The sequence below is a fragment of the Netta rufina genome (assembly GCF_964035555.1).
Source record: "Netta rufina genome assembly, chromosome: 1".
Lineage (NCBI taxonomy): Eukaryota > Metazoa > Chordata > Aves > Anseriformes > Anatidae > Netta > Netta rufina.
The window spans coordinates 177,938,757-177,956,192 of record NC_140123.1 but is presented as its reverse complement, the minus strand read 5'-3'; the positions used below and the strand labels follow the sequence as shown (position 1 = coordinate 177,956,192).

Genomic DNA, 17,436 nt, shown 5'->3' with positions numbered 1-17,436 from the left:
AATCAAAAATGTATTTTCATCATAAAAAAATTTTACATACTCACTGTGTCTACTCTACAGAATTTGTCCATTTCATTACACCATGTGTCAATCCTAGTATATCTGTTCACTGCAAAAACTCGTGGCTAGTGTGTGTAATACAGCACAGGAGGAGGTATTGCTCAGTTCCACTACTTTTATGTAATAATAATTTAAAAAAAAAATACAGAAAATGTGGCTACTTTCACTGTATTCCAGACTTAAGTCTCATGAAAGTTCTAGAAAATGAAGTTAATCGTATTTGGTTGGTAGAATACCCTTAGAAGCCATATTTAAAATTCTTCTCTTATGCTGAGGCATATTTCCATTTGTCAGCAGCAGCAAAGTCCAGGCATCTAATTTCTAAATGAAGTACTTTTTCTTGTTCCCTTTTTATTCAGCACAAATGCAGTCATGTGCTTTTTATTTCAGAGATTGATTGATACTTATGACATATTGGTTGGTACACCTATTACAGTTGCTTTTACTTCCATTGCTGTGCTTTTTTCTTTGCCCATGTCCCAAAGACTGATTAAAGGAGGATAAATCTCGTTGAGTGAAAAGGATTGCTTCTTCAGGTAATTCTTTAGATAGCTGTGTCTGATGTCATAGTTCGTCTCTCGTGAGATGCAGCTGTAGAGATATACCACAGAGATGATTCCCAGAAGAGTACCAAGGCAGACAAGGAATCCTATTACGTTGTTCTTTTCATAGCCTTTCACTGCCAAGTCCAGTCCTTTTGTGGTTACATTGACACATTGTTTCTTATTTTGTGGATAAATAGTGGGAATATCTATACAAATTTTGTATTCAGTTGATGGATTTAGATGTGTTAGGTTGTATACCTGTATATCAGATGGTACTCGAGCGCTCTGTGCAGCCTGAGAGTTTTCTGCTTTCAGAAAAGCAGTCCATCTAACACTGGACTTCAGAATTTTAGAACTTGCTTTCCATGAAACCAAAACAGAATTAGATTTTATATCTTTTATTTTAATGTTCAAAGGTCCATTGCTGTCCTGAGGAAAAGAGCCATCCACTTTAATCATGACTGACTTTAGGTCTGCCCCAACTAAATTTGTTGCTATGCACGTGTATAAGCCACTTTCTTTTTGTGTTACATCACTTATGTCTAATGTTCCTTCAGAATGAATGTAGTACTTATTAGAAATAGTATTAGGCAAAAGTTTGTGTCCTGATGGCGTTATCCAGTAGATTTCAGGTTCCGGTTCTGCTGTTGCTCTGCAGTGTAAGGAAATATGGCTACCAGTTTTCAAATCCAGAGTAGATGGAAAGCTTTCAGGAGCTATCAGAGGGAGACAGATTTCCATCATTTCTCGGAAGTGTATCTGTCTCACGTTCTGGCCTTGGAATTCGGGAGGGTCTACACAAAACAGAGACTCCGGCTCCATGAACCGAATATTTGTTTTATTCATGTTAATCCAGCGGATGACACAATCACATCTAATGGGATTGCTGTGTATACTGACTTCCTTCAGGTTGGGCAATGATTCAATTGTGCTGCGGTACAGGGCACTCAGCGCGTTGCTATTGAGCATGAGAGATTCCAGCTTGGGAAGTCTGTAGAATGCATTTGGATGAATGTATGATAATCTGGGGTTGTTGGTAGCTTCTATTTTTCTTAAATCTGGCAAATTGTCAACAGCAAGGCTATCTATGGAAATCAGTTCAGGCATGTTATTAATTCCTAACTCTTTTAGGTGAAGCATATTGCTAAAATCTCCTCTTCGTATTCTGTTAATGGGATTCTTATTTAGGTCCAGAAATTTAAGATTTGTAACCTTTTGAAGAGCAATGTGGGGCACTCTAGCAAATCTATTGTCATAAAAGGAAATGCTTTCTAAATTGTCAAGGCCAGCCAAGGCATTATCTGGTATTTCAGTGAGATTTATTCCAGCTAAAACTAGGCTGCGCAGATTGGTAAGGGCCTTGAAGTTCATATCTTCGATTCTGATTATTGGATTTTCTCCAATCATGAGAATCTCCAGATTAGGAATAGCTTCAAACCACTTACTGTTGATCATTTGCAGACCGTTTGAATTGAGATGAAGTCTGAGAAGATTATTGAGGCCTATGAAAGCTCCAGGTGCAATCACAGAAAGCAGGTTATGATTAATATAAAGCTCTTGCAAATTGTGGAGTCCAGAGAGACATTCTTCAGGGAGTTCAGTAAGTTTGTTTTCTTCAAGGTACACAGAAAGCAACTGTGGTATCTTTGTAAGATTAATACTGGCCACTGAGGATAAATTGTTCTGAGATAAATCTAGACCAGTCAAATTCACTGGAAAGTCTACTGAGTGTTCAATTTTTGCAATATTGTTAGTCTGTAGAAGTAAAACCTGTGTGTCGGCAGGCAGTCTGGCTGGAAAATTAAAAAGGCCTAAATCATTACAGTCCACTGTTGGAGCCTCCATATACACAGACTTGGGAGTGAACCAAGGTCTGATCTCACATATACATGACTCTGGGCAGTCTGTTTTTTTTTCTACAGCTTGTACTACTGCAGTGATAACTAGGCCAAGTAGAAAATTAATTTTGAGTTGCATGTCCTTCATCTTAGCTCAAATGTTCAGAAAAGTAACAGACCCCGTAAGTATTCCACGGTTATGGTTTTGCAATTCAGTATGACCCGGTCAATTGATAAAACACACACTTGCATTTGTCAAATGCTGATTGCGAAGGACTTTCTTCCTGAGGATAAGTGATAAATTTGCAACCAACTTGTCCAGTAGTAAGAGACATTTTGTGGAAATGAAGGTCACTCTGTCCTTGATGACATAAAATTGATAAGCTTTGTGAAGATGAAGCATGTATAGATGGTCATAGGAGATTAAGCAATTCATTTATTTAGTAGTATTAACTTCAAATCCCATGATTGATTAGTGTTTGCAGGAATGACAGGATGACCTAAAATATAAGAAGAGGAAATAATTAGTATAAGAAACTATAAAGTTATAAATTAATTTAGCCATCTCTTGCTATCTAGTGTTAATTATTGCAAGTAAGAAAAGAAAATGACTGTGGTGCCTAGAGTATTGTAGTGGTATCCGGATAGCATAAATGAAGTTAATATAGTAATATATCTTCAGACTTGTAGCTTGTCATGCATCCAGTGGAGCATTGCTCTGAAGAAAGATGAAGATCCATAAAGTATAAAGCAAAATATATCAGTGAGATTTTTCTACATATTTTATGCCCCTTTACAATATATATATATTTTTTTTTACAGTTATCAGTAGAAGCAGACTGAGTTCTGTTGGCTTTGAAAATGTAAACACTGAGCAAAATCCTACAGAGCATGAATATTTAACTTCTGAACATAAAATTTATAAATATAAAGAACTTAATTTACGTGTAATCAGAGGAAAATTGAATGGTTGGATTAATACACATTCCTAATGATGACATTCTTAGGCAAGCCTTTGAGATACTTTGAGATACTATCAATTTACAAAATTGATAATCCACTAAATTTATCATTTTTTAATTCTTTTTGTAGCTGATGTTTAGGAAGAAAACTTTTTATTCTCTCTTTCTTTAAAGCAATTAGAAAGGAATATATACCTTATATTAAATAGCTTGTCATTTTGGCAAATTTAGTCTAATTACTGGCTTGCTTATTTTGGCTTCAATAGCTTCAATTGCAGGGAAGAATAAAAAACAGAAAATCGTCTTTAGAGTGATAAGAATATACGAAAAACAGCCAACGCTAGCAGTTGCTTTTTCATCTGTAGCTCTGCAAGAATCTGAAATTTGCTATTAAGTTGCAGACTGTCTTCATATCCCAAATGATAACAAAGACTGGAGTTGTAGCATTCTGAAATGTCAAATGTGTCCTCTCTTCAGATTTTTGGTATCTACTTACTTTTCCTAGGGAAAAATATCCTACTACTAGTGTACATTGTATTCCAAGTGATATAATTCAAAAGCTTCTGCGTTTCTATATATTAAGTAGTATATATTAGCTGCTGTGTTTACTTCAGAATATGGACTATACACTAACTGTTACCAGACTTTGTCTCAGAAGGCTGCTGTATGATACACATTTATGCCCTTTTCCCCTTTGGCTTTTGTATTGAAATTCACAGTGACATTGTTTACAAACTGTAAGATGAGATCAATGCTTCATTGACATTGATAAATAACTTCTGAGATGTTGTTGGTATCGATAGACAGAATTACAAAAGTCAAGTGTCAAGGATTTGGACTTTAGATTTCCTTTGCAGGCTCAGGAGGATTGGACATGTTGATCAAATAGGCATTTCGTATCAGCTCAGAAGAAAGGTGTTGGACAATGTTGAGTATTGAAGAACATTTGGCAAATGTTTGTGGCTTCTGTGTTATGTACATTTTAAGACATTTAATATTTTATTTTAACACGTAAGTATATCAAAAAAGTGAACAGACAATGTGTGAGGTAAACATACAGAAACATTCTGCTGTTTTGAGGATTAATAATATGTTTTTTGTGGAAATGGCCCAGTTTATACTGAAATGCAAAGCTATGTCGATAGAAATAGTAAAAATATAATCTGTTCCTTTATTCTGGGAAATGATATGAACTTGGGGCTTGCAGAAAAATAGAGATTTGCATTGGACAGCAAATGCTTATAACTTGCTCTTAATTTAGTCATCAGAAGGCAAGGTGATGTGCCTATATGGAATACTGTCCCATTTACTAAAGGTCTCTCAGTAGAAATCATTCAATGCCAAATGCACAGATGTAATTTACTATATAGGCAGAGGAGAGGATTTGGAGGAGATGGGAGAGCACTTTTTGAATCCTGTTCCTGATGCACTTAGGCACATGTTCCATTGACTTCTGGAATTTTAATTGGAATGTATATTACAAATATATTTGTATGGCAAATACAAAATGCAAGCTTCTAGTAATTGAAATGTCATTGGAACTCTTACCTGAGTAATATAGATATTGAGGTTCAATAAATTACTCCTGCAGATATCTAAGCTCAGCATTTAAATTCTATTATGATGCTTAGGACTACTGCTCGTTAGAGGTACTGGGAAAGTATTTTGGTGGAGCATGACTAAATAGTTGGCCTGCTTTTGTGCTGCACCCTGGACATTTGCTGTTGGTCACTGTGAATGATAGGATGTAGACAGAGATGGACTTTTCATGTGTAAAGTACTAGGTACCTGAGATGCTGTACACAGAAAAGTATGTAAATTACTACATTTTTGTGTACATAAAACCAACATGAGTTGTACTTCAGCTTCTATGTGATACTTGAGCCTGAAACAAGGGCATTAGTGGACATTTTCACATCATATATTAATTAGACTGGGCTTTCTCCAAAAGGAGTCAAAAAGATATGAGAGATCCAGGTTGAAATTCTTCTTTATGATTTAGTTTGATGTCTTTTCTGTTTCTGGTGAATGCTTCAGCTAATAAGAGACCAGCTCAAGCTCATGTAGTGTTCTAGCATTAATCTTCCTTATTTCTCCAGTTGAAATGCTTCTGCCTTGTATAAAATATTCACTGGGGTTGAGTGCCTTGAATAACAGATTGTAGAATAATTTTCACTTTCTCCAAGCCTACAAAGTCATCATCCCAAAATACGTTGTTTCACTTCAGAAAGATTTTTGGTTAAATAGTGTTATATTTGTGTATTCTTTTATATGAAAATGATTTGCTATTGACTTCATTCAAGGTATGGAATAAAAGAATATTTCTAGAGTAGTGTTGGCATCCATGGTGCCTTGTGGGACACTATACAAAAAAAAAAAAAAAAAAAAAAAAGAAAAAAAAAGAGAAGCATTGAGAGGCACAGGAAAAAATGTGTAGGATGGTTTGGGTGGCAAAACATTTGTTTTGGTCTTTTTGTTTCTAATAGTATTATTGTGTCAATCTTCAATATACGATGTTGACAAAAATGTTAAGAAAGCATGGATTACTGATGTTAAGTTTTCTGGTCCCATTTGAAGAGATCAAAACCCAAAATGAAGTTAGGCAGTATGACTTTGCTTATGTCAACTTGTTGTATTGATTGTGTGAGTCTGTGTTCCTGTGTGTATGTAATTAATTTCTAACCTTGAGATATATACAAACCATTTTGAACTGAGAAGTGAGCTGCAGTTTACTGTAATAAAATAAACCTCATGTAAACTGCTATCTTGCACTCGAGACTATAAATTGTAATTGAAGTTCAATTTCCTTGAAGAATGTAGCCTCACAGAGATAAATGTTTATATTGGAAATAAGCATTTAACTTTGTGATACTTTGAACTCTGGGAACATGTTGATTCCCTTTCTTCATTAATATACTGATAACAGTAAATAAAGATTAAATTGAAAAACTCTTACTAACTGTGACTTTCAGAATTTTTATTAATGCCTTCCAGTGCTTTAAAGCTAAGTGCTTTGTACCATCTGGAGCTGTATGTGAAAATTTTGCATTTCAAATATCCAATTTTAAAGGTACCAGTAAGGAGGACAAAGAGAACCTGAAGGTCATTTGTCCTGTTCCTTAGAATAGTATTTAAGGTATCTGAGATTTACATATGGAGGCTTTCTGTGCAAAAGTAGATTTTTTTTTTCTAAACAGACAAATAAAATAATTGAAATACTGCAGTTATGTAACCATAATCTGTTACATAAAAACACTATTTTTACTATAGCTCTTTTTAGTGGGTTTTGATGGTGATTTGATGTATTTGATGTGATGCAATTGATTCTTAAAACTTGTGCTGACTATGATGCAGAACAGACAAACCTGTAGAGATGAGGCTCAGCAGCAAACTACCACCTGCTAGCTGAGCTGTGGGATTAGTGTTTTCACACAAGCAGCAGCAGGAGCTATGCATGGTAGTTTTAGGGTCTTTGATGTAAAAGTCTTTACTTGAGTGCACTGGAAAATTGTTATTAGCAGTCTGATTAGCAGTCTGAGGAAATACATGAAGTACATGTATTTCCTCATTTGGATAAAATGTTGTGGTTTGCTTCATAATGTCTGAAGTTGAAAAGCCTAAATAGCTTCTGCATCTAAAATATTACTATTGCTTATTAGCAATAATAATTATTCAATATTTTATTATTGTTTTTTCTGTGTTATAAGTTCTATCATAAAGTATTTAAATTTTTGTCGAGAGACTCTTTAATTTCTTCTGGAAGTTCATCCCTGTTACATTCAATCCATAGTTATGGTCTTATTAAATGCAGCATGTCTCTTGCTTGTAAGGTATTACCTCTTGCTTTTAGGAAGACACACCTTGGATTCTTTGGTAAGCGTGACTTCTTGCAACCTAATTATCTCTTGTGTAGACAATGATTGGTATGTCTTAATTAGGTTTGTTTCGTTTACTGCTATTGACAGCTGGAGCCTTGGTTTACAAGAGGGTATCACCATTATTTGAGCTGGAAAAGACATTCAGTGAATGAATAAACTGAGCAATGTTTCTCGTCACTGGAGCAACAGACAGCTAAAAACCAAGTCAGAGTGGGCAGAAAGGAAAAGAAACACGTCAGGTTTTGGCAATCTTTCTTTTCCACTTCAGCAGTTAGAGAGACAGTGATAAAAACTAAAAATGCAGCAGCTACACTGCAATGTGCCCTGCTGGCAATAAGGCAAACAGTTCACTTCACAAGGACCAATTTAGAGGTGGCAAGCATTTTGAAAACACAGCTGTTCGTACAAAGCTACCTTTCAAAAACATCAACTGAAAGAGCCACTTCTCGGTTCTTGTCATTATAACCACTTTGAGCGTTTCTGTGGACAGAAATCCTGGAAATGTCAACTAACCAAAAACTGGGGATGAGATTTCATTCCTCACTTGACTGTGGTTACAGCACTTAGTTTTTGTTTGTTTGTTTTTTATTATTATTTATTATTATTTTTTTTAAGTCAGAGACAAGGAGTTATACAGACTACATTTGAAAATTTAGTATTTTTCTAACACTTTTTGTGATGTTCTTCTTCCTTGCTTGTTGAATGATTAAAATAGAAAAGATGTTTTTTCTTGGGGCATTTTTATTACAGTACTATTGATTAAAAAAAAAAAAAAAAAAAAGTGCAACAACTTAATTCTTGAACTACTTCAAATAAATGGTGCTTTTTTTTTTTTCCATATATAACTATTTTATTATTACTTTTTTTTTAATACGTGTGGAGTCTGTGACTGAGCAATGAATCTAAGTTTGGTTTTAAAGCACAAAAAGATAATACGGTAGATTTTCATAAGAGAACCTGTCCTGAAATAAGATATTTCTGGAAATATGCTCTATTAGATGGTCTGATACAATTGCTGGAAATTATATAGGCTTCGTAAAAATGGAAGGAATTTCTGCTGGAAGGAATATGGAGTCTTACTTTCATTCCACTCTCCAGAGCAAGGAGTTTCATACAGAATCCTGTTTCTCTTTACAAATTAACAAGTGCAAATTAACAGTTAACTGTAATACACTCTTACTGTTTTATGTTGTTATATATGGCTCAGATACAGTTTCACATTGAAATGCAAATGTGAATGGGTGTTACTGAGAATCTTAGTTTTGAGGTGTTCAACTTGGGTGGCTGACAGTATCAGATGATAGTTGGATTTTTAGAACGTTGGGTTGAAAAACTAAAAAGTGACTATCTAAAACTCATGGACACGTTTGAAAAATTTGACTAGGGCTACTGTTGGGATGTTTTTTTAATTATGAAAATCTACTTTACTTTCTTCTAATAATGGATTTTTAGAACTTCAGGCTTGCCCTGTATAGCAGTAAGTGCAAGATGCAAAGGAAATGGCAAAGCTACTTGTATTTAACCCTAGAAGCAATTTGCAGTGTCTGAATATTTATATATTTATTTCAGTGCATGTGTGTATATTTATTTTGTGAACTGGTTACACTTCTTTTTTTTTTTTTTTTTTTCCATTTTTGGAATAAACTTCCCTGAGGGAAAGGCAAAAGTATAAGATGTTTAATATGTCTGTAAAACAACAAGTTCTCACACCATAGACACTACAAGATAAGAATGGCATGATTTTGTGTGTCATTAAAAATTCTTAGCATCCATGGGCATTATGTGCTTTGAGTCTACTTTAATGTAAAAATAATTTCATAAAAACATTATGATCAGATAGATCCACATGATCCACCCCTTCTCCTTCATTCAGAGTCTGGTCTGCTATCCTTGTGCTCTTGTTTACTGTATGTTGAAACAATTTCACAGCTATCAGAGGAATTACCATCATATGCAATTCATTAAGAACTTACTGTAGTTGTATCTCTTGTATCAGTTAAAAATTTCATTAAACAAACTTTGTTATATTATAAAGCACAAAGCCTTGAAAATAGATTTAAAATAGATATGTTGAATGTACAAGAAAGTAAAACGGAAGCCAAAGGCATATTAATATATGATATGTGAGAATTTAATACACATTATATCTTAGAAAAACTTTTAAAAGGACTTGAAGGAACAGTTGGTAAAACCTTTTAAAAATTTGAGAATGGAAAAGATATTGCACTTGTTTCCTATGTATTTTAAACTGGCTTAGCATGATTGACCATGGAATGGCAGATAACTGTGGGACCACCTGCATGTGAAGCAAGGCATTTGTCAATCATAATCACAGTGCTTAATAGAAATAATATATAATTTTGTTACTATTCTAAATTTGGCAGCGGTTGAGGCAGCAGCATTGTGCATTGGAACCATAGTGGTGGATGAGGACCACTGTCCTGTGCATTAACTTGCTGAAGAACAGAATTGCGATCTTTATTCCATGGAGCTTTCAATTCAAATACAGGAAAAATGACGACAGATGACAGGGCAAGAAAGAAAGAGAAGTCACCATGACAATCTCAGAACATACCAGGTTTTATTTTTTTCCTTTAGCCATGACATAATAATTTACTGTCATGATCTTGGATAAGTTTTCCAGGCTTTTCTTTTAAATTTTCAGTCCGTAAAACTGACACTTTCTCTTTCATGTGCTTTTGACTTATTTTGACTTATTAAATCATTAAATCATGCCACCGTTTCACAAGTGGAATGGCAGAAGAGGATGAAAAGTTTGTGCAATGATACTGGGTAAAGGAAATAATAGTTTCATCAATTAGTTTCTTTCTTTTTTTTTTTTTTTTTCTTAACTACTACTCCTAAGATGAAATACATAAAATAATATGTAGGTATTTCTTTCTGTGTGAGCAGAGATATTAGAAAATTATATTTACATGACAAGATGATGAATTTCAATTGAAGTTGCACACTTCTTTTCCATTTTTGTTATAATCTGTCATCTGTATTCTGATTCCTTGTATAGCATTCCAAATCCTCTTGTAATAATTTCAATGCTTGTCAGTTAGACTACATCTAATAACTTGGATTGGACTTGGATTAATTGTAAAATAAGCCTCAAAGTAATCAGATTTTTTTATTTCTTTTTCAAAAATCAGATACTGAATGTATAATTCTGATTTTTTTCTATTTTTTCATTGCTACAATTACTTAATTGTTTTGATTTCTAAAATAAAGCTACAAATCTATTTTCTAGTTGTCAGAGAAAATAGCAAGAAGATTGAAAATAACTTTTCAAAGTACTTAAATCTTTTGTATCCTTGTTATAGTTCCTACCCTCAGAACTGTTTCTCTATGTAAGTGCGTTATCTATTGTTGTCATTACCAGGCAATTATGTTAAAAAATTATTGCTGTAAGTTGGTAAAGTAATGTGTTAGTTTAATTTAGATTCATCCATACACGTTCAACTTCTTTTTGACAGTTGTCATGTTAGTAGCGGCAAAGCACATTTTGGCAGTTACCTAGGCACATAGTTGGCAAGAGAACGATCACGTTCTGGATGTGGGTGAATGTACCCAGTTACCAGATGCTCCAAGCAGATGGCCAGAACTAAAGATGAGTTAGACCAGTTTTGGCTGGATTTTCTAGAAAGCTACCACACCAGTTCTGGGGGCCTATAATACATATGACTAGTAAAGAATCCTAGCCAAAATCAAGCAGAGCTGTTGGCAAAGTCTGCATTTTGTATTTTTATTTTGTGGTTCTTACAATGTAAATGTTAAACATGCCTACAACATAGAAGCAGGTGTGCTCAGGTAGTTGTAATATAGGCAAAGAAAGATAGTGGCAGAACTTAACACATAATGTTTTCCTTGTGAATTTATTATGATTTTTTTTTTTTAATTTATCATGGGAAAAAAGGTCACTGTAATAAAATTAGCATAATAGTAAGGAAGATAATTTTAGGAGCTGTAATTTCTGTTGTATAATTTTTCAATAACAAAGATTTAGGTTTGAGAGACCTGAATTAATTTAAACCATCAATCTTTAATGGCAGACTCCAAATGTTTAGTGTTTTCACCTTTTAGTTATTGCTATATTCATAATTTGTTTTGAGATATCATCATGTCAAGGTAAATGTCCCTATACCTAAAAAAAATAAACACCCAACAACAAACCAAACAACCAAACAAGCAAACACAGTGCACATTGGATATGATTTTAAACTACAATAATCTAAAGATATAAAAAGGCCTAGTGAATACAATTGTATCAGGAGCATCCTGATACAGTCTCAGCCTGTATTTGATGTATACTGCATGGAATGTAGTTTAAGATCCACGAAGGGGAAAAAATTATTGCTTGTCATTGGAATTAGTGGAAAATCCTGAGTAAAAAAAAAAATATATATATATATATATATATATGTATGTATGTATGTATGTATGTATGTATGTTTGAAGTACCAGTAGTGGGTGTGATAATCTATTCTATATTTTGAATCTTCCCAGCAATTTAGGCCAAATTGCTTTAACTTTTTACTTGTGAATATATGGGGTGATTAATTATATCCTGAGCCACCTGTGGAATCAGATTCACAATGTATTGTTCAACAGAAGTGGATATATGTGTGTGCATATATATATATAATTCAAATATTATTCAGGCAGTGTAGACATATGGACTGATGAAAAAAGCAATTTCAGGATGCAAAAACTGACAAGGTGTAAAACAGAATATTCTTTGTAATGTTTAGGAAATAATCCTTGCAATCCTTTTTTCTGCTGTGTTTTATGGAGTGATTTATGCATACTCATAAATTACCTCACAGAGATACTCATTTCTGATTGCAGAAAGTATTTTGATTTGTGTTTAGTTTTAATTACGGTTTTTGCTTGGTTGAGCATCTCATTGCTAATATTTCATGTAAGTTTTTTTTTTTTTTTACATGATTTACAAAACTAATATTATTTTCAGACCTGAAATTATTGCTTTTTTGTATGTATGACCCATTCGTCAGCTCTAAACCACACTATAAGATTATCATGGTTCATTTCTTATTTCCCCAGAAATGAATACATTTAAATGCAGATATTATTTTCTTTTTATGATTTGTTTTTCAAAATAGGACCAGAATAAAAAGGATAAATACAAGATAAATAAATCGAAGCATTTAAGCTTAGTGTCCCTTCCTGCATGTGTAGCACTATAGCTCAATAATCATATACTTCTAGAAACACTATCTTCTTTCAATATTTTTCTTCCTTTCATGTTGTTAAGATAATTTATGTCCTAATTTGCAAACTTATTGATTCCATCGTACCTCTCCAGCACATGTAGACTCAGAGGCACCCTTCCCATCTTATTTTTCCCCAGTCCTTCTATTTTTTCCCATTATTTTAAAGGATTTTTTTTTGTATACCTGAGTTTTTTAAAGTCATCCATGTAATCTGCAATATTTAAAACCACACATGTTGCTGTGCTTCAGAGAAGTACACATACACCATGGAAAAACTTAAAGCAAAGAACACGTTATCAATTCTCTATGACATTTGGAAGGGTTGATTTATCTCTTACTTCATCCTTCCTTGGCCGTTGAAACCAGACAGAAAGTATCTCAGAAGTAGTTAATCCACTATCTCAAAAAGAAGAGGTGCAGGTGATACTCTGAAATTGTGACACAAGTGCTTTCTTCATTAGTGTGTAATAATAGGTAATGCAGGTATTTGTGAAGGCCAATAGCAGACCTACTTGCTTGCATTGCTTGATGCAGTACTAATACCAATAAACGTGCATTGGGGATTAAGTTGTTTAACCATAGCTTAAACTGATAAACAAGAATAATTTAGCTTTGCTGTGTGGCTTTTCCTGCCAGTTCTTATAAATGTAAACTGAATATGCAGTATAAGTTCTCTTGCAGGATAATTATCTTTCCTTCAGGCAACAGGTGTCACCTTATTTAGTATTATAATGATGGAAGATATAAACCACCTGTCTTTCTCCTTGCAAATGACTCTGTGTCCTCTGTTAATGAGCATGGAAATGTCACCTTAAATTGCTTTAATGTTCTCAATCCTAAGGAAACAAAGCATGGAAGTAATTTGAAGTTCAAAATCCACAGCAGTTGTGAAGTTTGCCTTAATATGCGTTAAATTGTCCTTACTATGATATCCTATTTTTATGTGGGCAATGCTGATTTTGAAAATAAGTCTAGATTTGATTTCTATAATTTGGAATAGAGAGTACAGAGCAGTGTGAGCATTCTAACTTCTTTATTTTCAGACCCTATCTCTGGCTCAATTTCCACTACTGGTTATCAAGAATAATCATCATGTATTCTTGAAATTCCAGTTCTGAATCTCCAGTGCCATCTGGTAACTTTCAACTGGTTAAAGGTTGAGATTATTCTGGAATCAAATGAATGGGTAAAGCAACACATCTGAATGGCTGAGAACTTGAAAAGTCCTGAAAGCATTTCCCTGAAAGTGACAGAATGTTCTTTTCTGTCTCCTGTCATCCATGAGACAGAAGAGATAATGTAAGCTAAAGAAGGAATCCAGGAAACGTTTGAAAGTTACAGAAGTAATAAGTAGAAAGTTATAGCAAATATGAGGTGAAATAGCTTTGTTTGGCAGTCCTTCAGGAACAGGCTTTTAGGGTTGATCAAGACTTGCATTACAAGCAGTAAGGAAAATACTCTGAAGGCCATAAAAATGTTTGGCTTGAAAACTGGGTTTCAGTTTCATTGGTTAATAAAGGTCTGTCTTAGAACAAAACAATGAAAAATTATTGAGATGAGCTCTCTTTACGGTCGGGATGTCTAATTCCTTTTAATGTCCTTGTGGTTTATACAGCCATATGGATACAGAAAACTGATTTTCACAAGCCTAAACTTTTAATGAAAGTTGCAGAATCTACTTTAGGTAGGGACATAGACACTCAGTTGCAAAAATCTATTATTACCTTGAAAGAAAACTGGAAGACTGCAGTTTCATATTAACAAAGGTAAAGTGAAGCTTGCTGTTTGGTTATTGTCAGGTAGGGATCTGTGCCCAGCCAAAAAGACTTCACAACAGGTTGAGCAGGTTGTGTTAACAGTAGCTTGGTCTGTTATCATTATTATTTTTTATTTTTTATTTATTTATATTTTTTTTTGGTCAAGAGAATCCCTGTTTTGAATATTTTTGAATTATTTCCAGCAGGATTGTGTGTGCTTTATCATAGATATAATAAATAAGAGAGTATCAAGGATATTTTGGATATAAACCATTCCCACTTGATATTTGCAGATCAAAATATTAACTAGTACCTAAGCTCAGCTAATAAGCACTCTTTTTTTTTTTTTTTTTTTTTTTTTTTCTCCTTAGGATGAATAATACTATTATAATGCTATGTACTTGCCAAAACGATAACCTAGGAAGTGATTAGTTGAAGAAGTCTTGATGACTTTCATTTGTTCCTCTTCCTGGTTTTCCTTGCTTCCTTCTGGTTTTTATTAATTTCAGGCACTGCTATAAGACTTTGTGACTGTATGTCAGAAAAGAAAGAATTACATTCTGTTCAAGCAAAAAGGCTCCTGATAATGTTCCCAAATACTTCTTCCCTATATGTGGAATCAATTTCTAGAGCTGTTAAGGAAAGCAACATGTCTCTTCTCTGAAGTATTTTACAGAACACACAGTCCTACAGCAACCCACTAACTTGTTTCTGAATTGAAAGGTTTGTTTTGATTTATTTTGCTTTCCTTTGTAGATAAAATAGTAGATTATGTTCCAATGTGATCCTTGAAAGATAAACCTGTATATTCTAATGAAAAATATTTCTGCTTAATTTGCTCAATTGTGAAATACCATATATTTCAAGCAGTTTCGAAGGTTTGACATGATTAGCCTTCATTAGTTTGGTAATTAGCTTAAGCAGATTGTTTTGGAACAGGCTCATTCCTGCTACTGAGTCAATCATATTTTGTTACAAAAGTTCACTCTCGAAGAATTTTTCACCACAATTTTAATTGCTTTTTTTTTTTTTTTTTTTTTTTTTTTTTTTTTTTTTTAAATAAAGTTAGGAAGCATGAAACTGCAAATTTGTCTCACTGAGAAAAATCCTTAATTCCAGAGGCTGCACATACTAGTTTGATATTGTAAAGTTTGTCTTCTTCTTCTGCATGTTATAGAAAGAATGTTGCAGAGTTAGATGGATGGTATAGATAGGTAATAGAAATGTAGGTAATTACCATGAAACATCCTTCCACTGTAACAGTTGTTGTAGCACAATCTTTATTAAATATCCTTTGTTATGTTCAAAATTATTATAATCAGATTTTCTGTCTGATGTGACAATACTAATGGGAGCACTCACAATACCTGAAATACCACATGCATTTCTTCATAAAATAGACGTCAGATAAAGTTGAAGAGATTGGCCATAGGAAAGGAAGATCCATATAGAGTATTCAGCAGTTAGGACATGTTAGAATCCAGGTAAGGTTAATTGTGGTCTCATTTAATTTTGTAACTGGAAAACATTCAGAATAGTTATTGATGAAAAATCGATTTAAGGTAGCTCCATCCATATCTCCCAGACTTGCAGATATTGATTTGGGAGATGCTGATATGTAGCATTCAGTCTTCCTGTCAGTCAGTTTCAGAGTTTAAAAGAACAGTATTTGGTAAGAAGAGTTATCGAACTCTTCATCATGGATATGACTGTTTTGTTGTTTTGTTTCAGTTTGGTCATCTTAGATGCTGCTTAGCTTTGGAATTATAAGGAATTTGTTAATTTCCTTCTTAATACCTATGATTCTGAGCTCAAAAGCACAATTTCAACTGGTAATATTGTACCAAAATAAAGCTTTGTTTTGTTATGAAAACTGTAGGTGCAAACAGTCATAACTCAGCTTTTCTCTGCTAGAGGCAGAGAGGAGAGTAAGATGAGGGGGAAAGAGAATCTCTTTTTTTCTTCCTGGTTTTGTCTTTCTCTTGCTCACCATCTTTGGAAGTTAACTGAGTTGGAAGTAAAAATGAATAGATTTTGACTTAATTCTACTTCTACTCTACTAGATGTATAGCAGCACTTCACTGAAAAAAATACATTTATTTTTATATATCCTTTGAGGACTCTGTTTTTTTTTCCTCAATCTGAGGGCATGTTTTGCTCTGGCTGAAGCTATCTGTGTAATGGATGTTTGGAGACCCATGTGGCAAGATTAGACTTCTCAATCCCTTTTATGCCCAAAAGAGGCAAGTGAAAACAGCAATTATCATGCCATCAGCCTCGTACCAGACCTCAGCTTTCACCACACATAATTTGAAAGATCTCAAATTGTAGTCTAAGCTCTATGTTTCTTTGGGTTATCAGTGTTTCCTACTTTCTGCAGTGTGCTGACATTTATGTTCACTTACCAGTTCTGGATAATGATTAATTGCAAATGATTAATTGATAAATTTGACCACTCCATTCAAAAATGACATGAAAACAGGTTATGACTTCTAAATAATTTTTTGCAATACTTTTTGCATATAAGGAATTTGAATTAATATATTAATTCAGATTTGTTGTTTGATACTCTAAGTTTACTGTTTAATCTGTGTAACGCTTTCTGTTGGAGTTACTCTGTAAATGAATGACTCACTTTTCTAAAAATTATTTCTTATAAACTGTGTTGAATCCAAACCACAATTTCCTTCACACCTGAAGAATTGCAATAATAGATCCCAACTTTATTTTGAACAGCTTGTTGTGTGAGTATGGTTTTATTCATAGAAACAAGTTTGAGAAGAAAAAAAAAGTGAATGTATTTGTGAATAAATATATTTATTATAAATTTATATTTATTATAAATATTTATATGTATGAAAACATATGTGAATATTGTTGTAAGATATGATGCAGAAAGTCTCAGTCACCTTGCATTATTTCCTCTTATGTTTAACTTCCTATGTTATAGACATAGGTTCTAAAAATGCTACAAATACTTGTAAACTGTCTCCTGATTTTTTTTACATACAAGGAGCTTGCAGAGTGGTCCAGTGCACACTGCTTTTTTCTACTGAGAGGTGCTTTCCATGCCTCTCAGAAAAGTCTATTATTTCCTAAGGGCTCAATTGTGTCTGGTTAGGCATAGATTACAGAATAAAGTGGTGATGAGCTGCA

The 17,436-nt window shown here is 33.6% G+C and overlaps 2 protein-coding genes across 2 annotated transcripts in view; one reads left to right on the top strand and one right to left on the bottom strand.

The window, feature by feature from the left end:
• The window catches only part of IMMP2L (inner mitochondrial membrane peptidase subunit 2), a 465,163-nt gene that overhangs the window by 199,819 nt on the left and 247,908 nt on the right, over positions 1 to 17,436 (top strand). The window lies entirely within an intron of this gene.
• On the bottom strand, positions 465 to 2,591 carry LRRN3 (leucine rich repeat neuronal 3; the record flags this gene model as incomplete). The annotated part of the gene is made up of 1 exon (XM_084281357.1): positions 465 to 2,591. One exon carries the CDS (start codon positions 2,589 to 2,591, stop codon positions 465 to 467), a length of 2,127 nt encoding a protein of 708 aa, XP_084137483.1.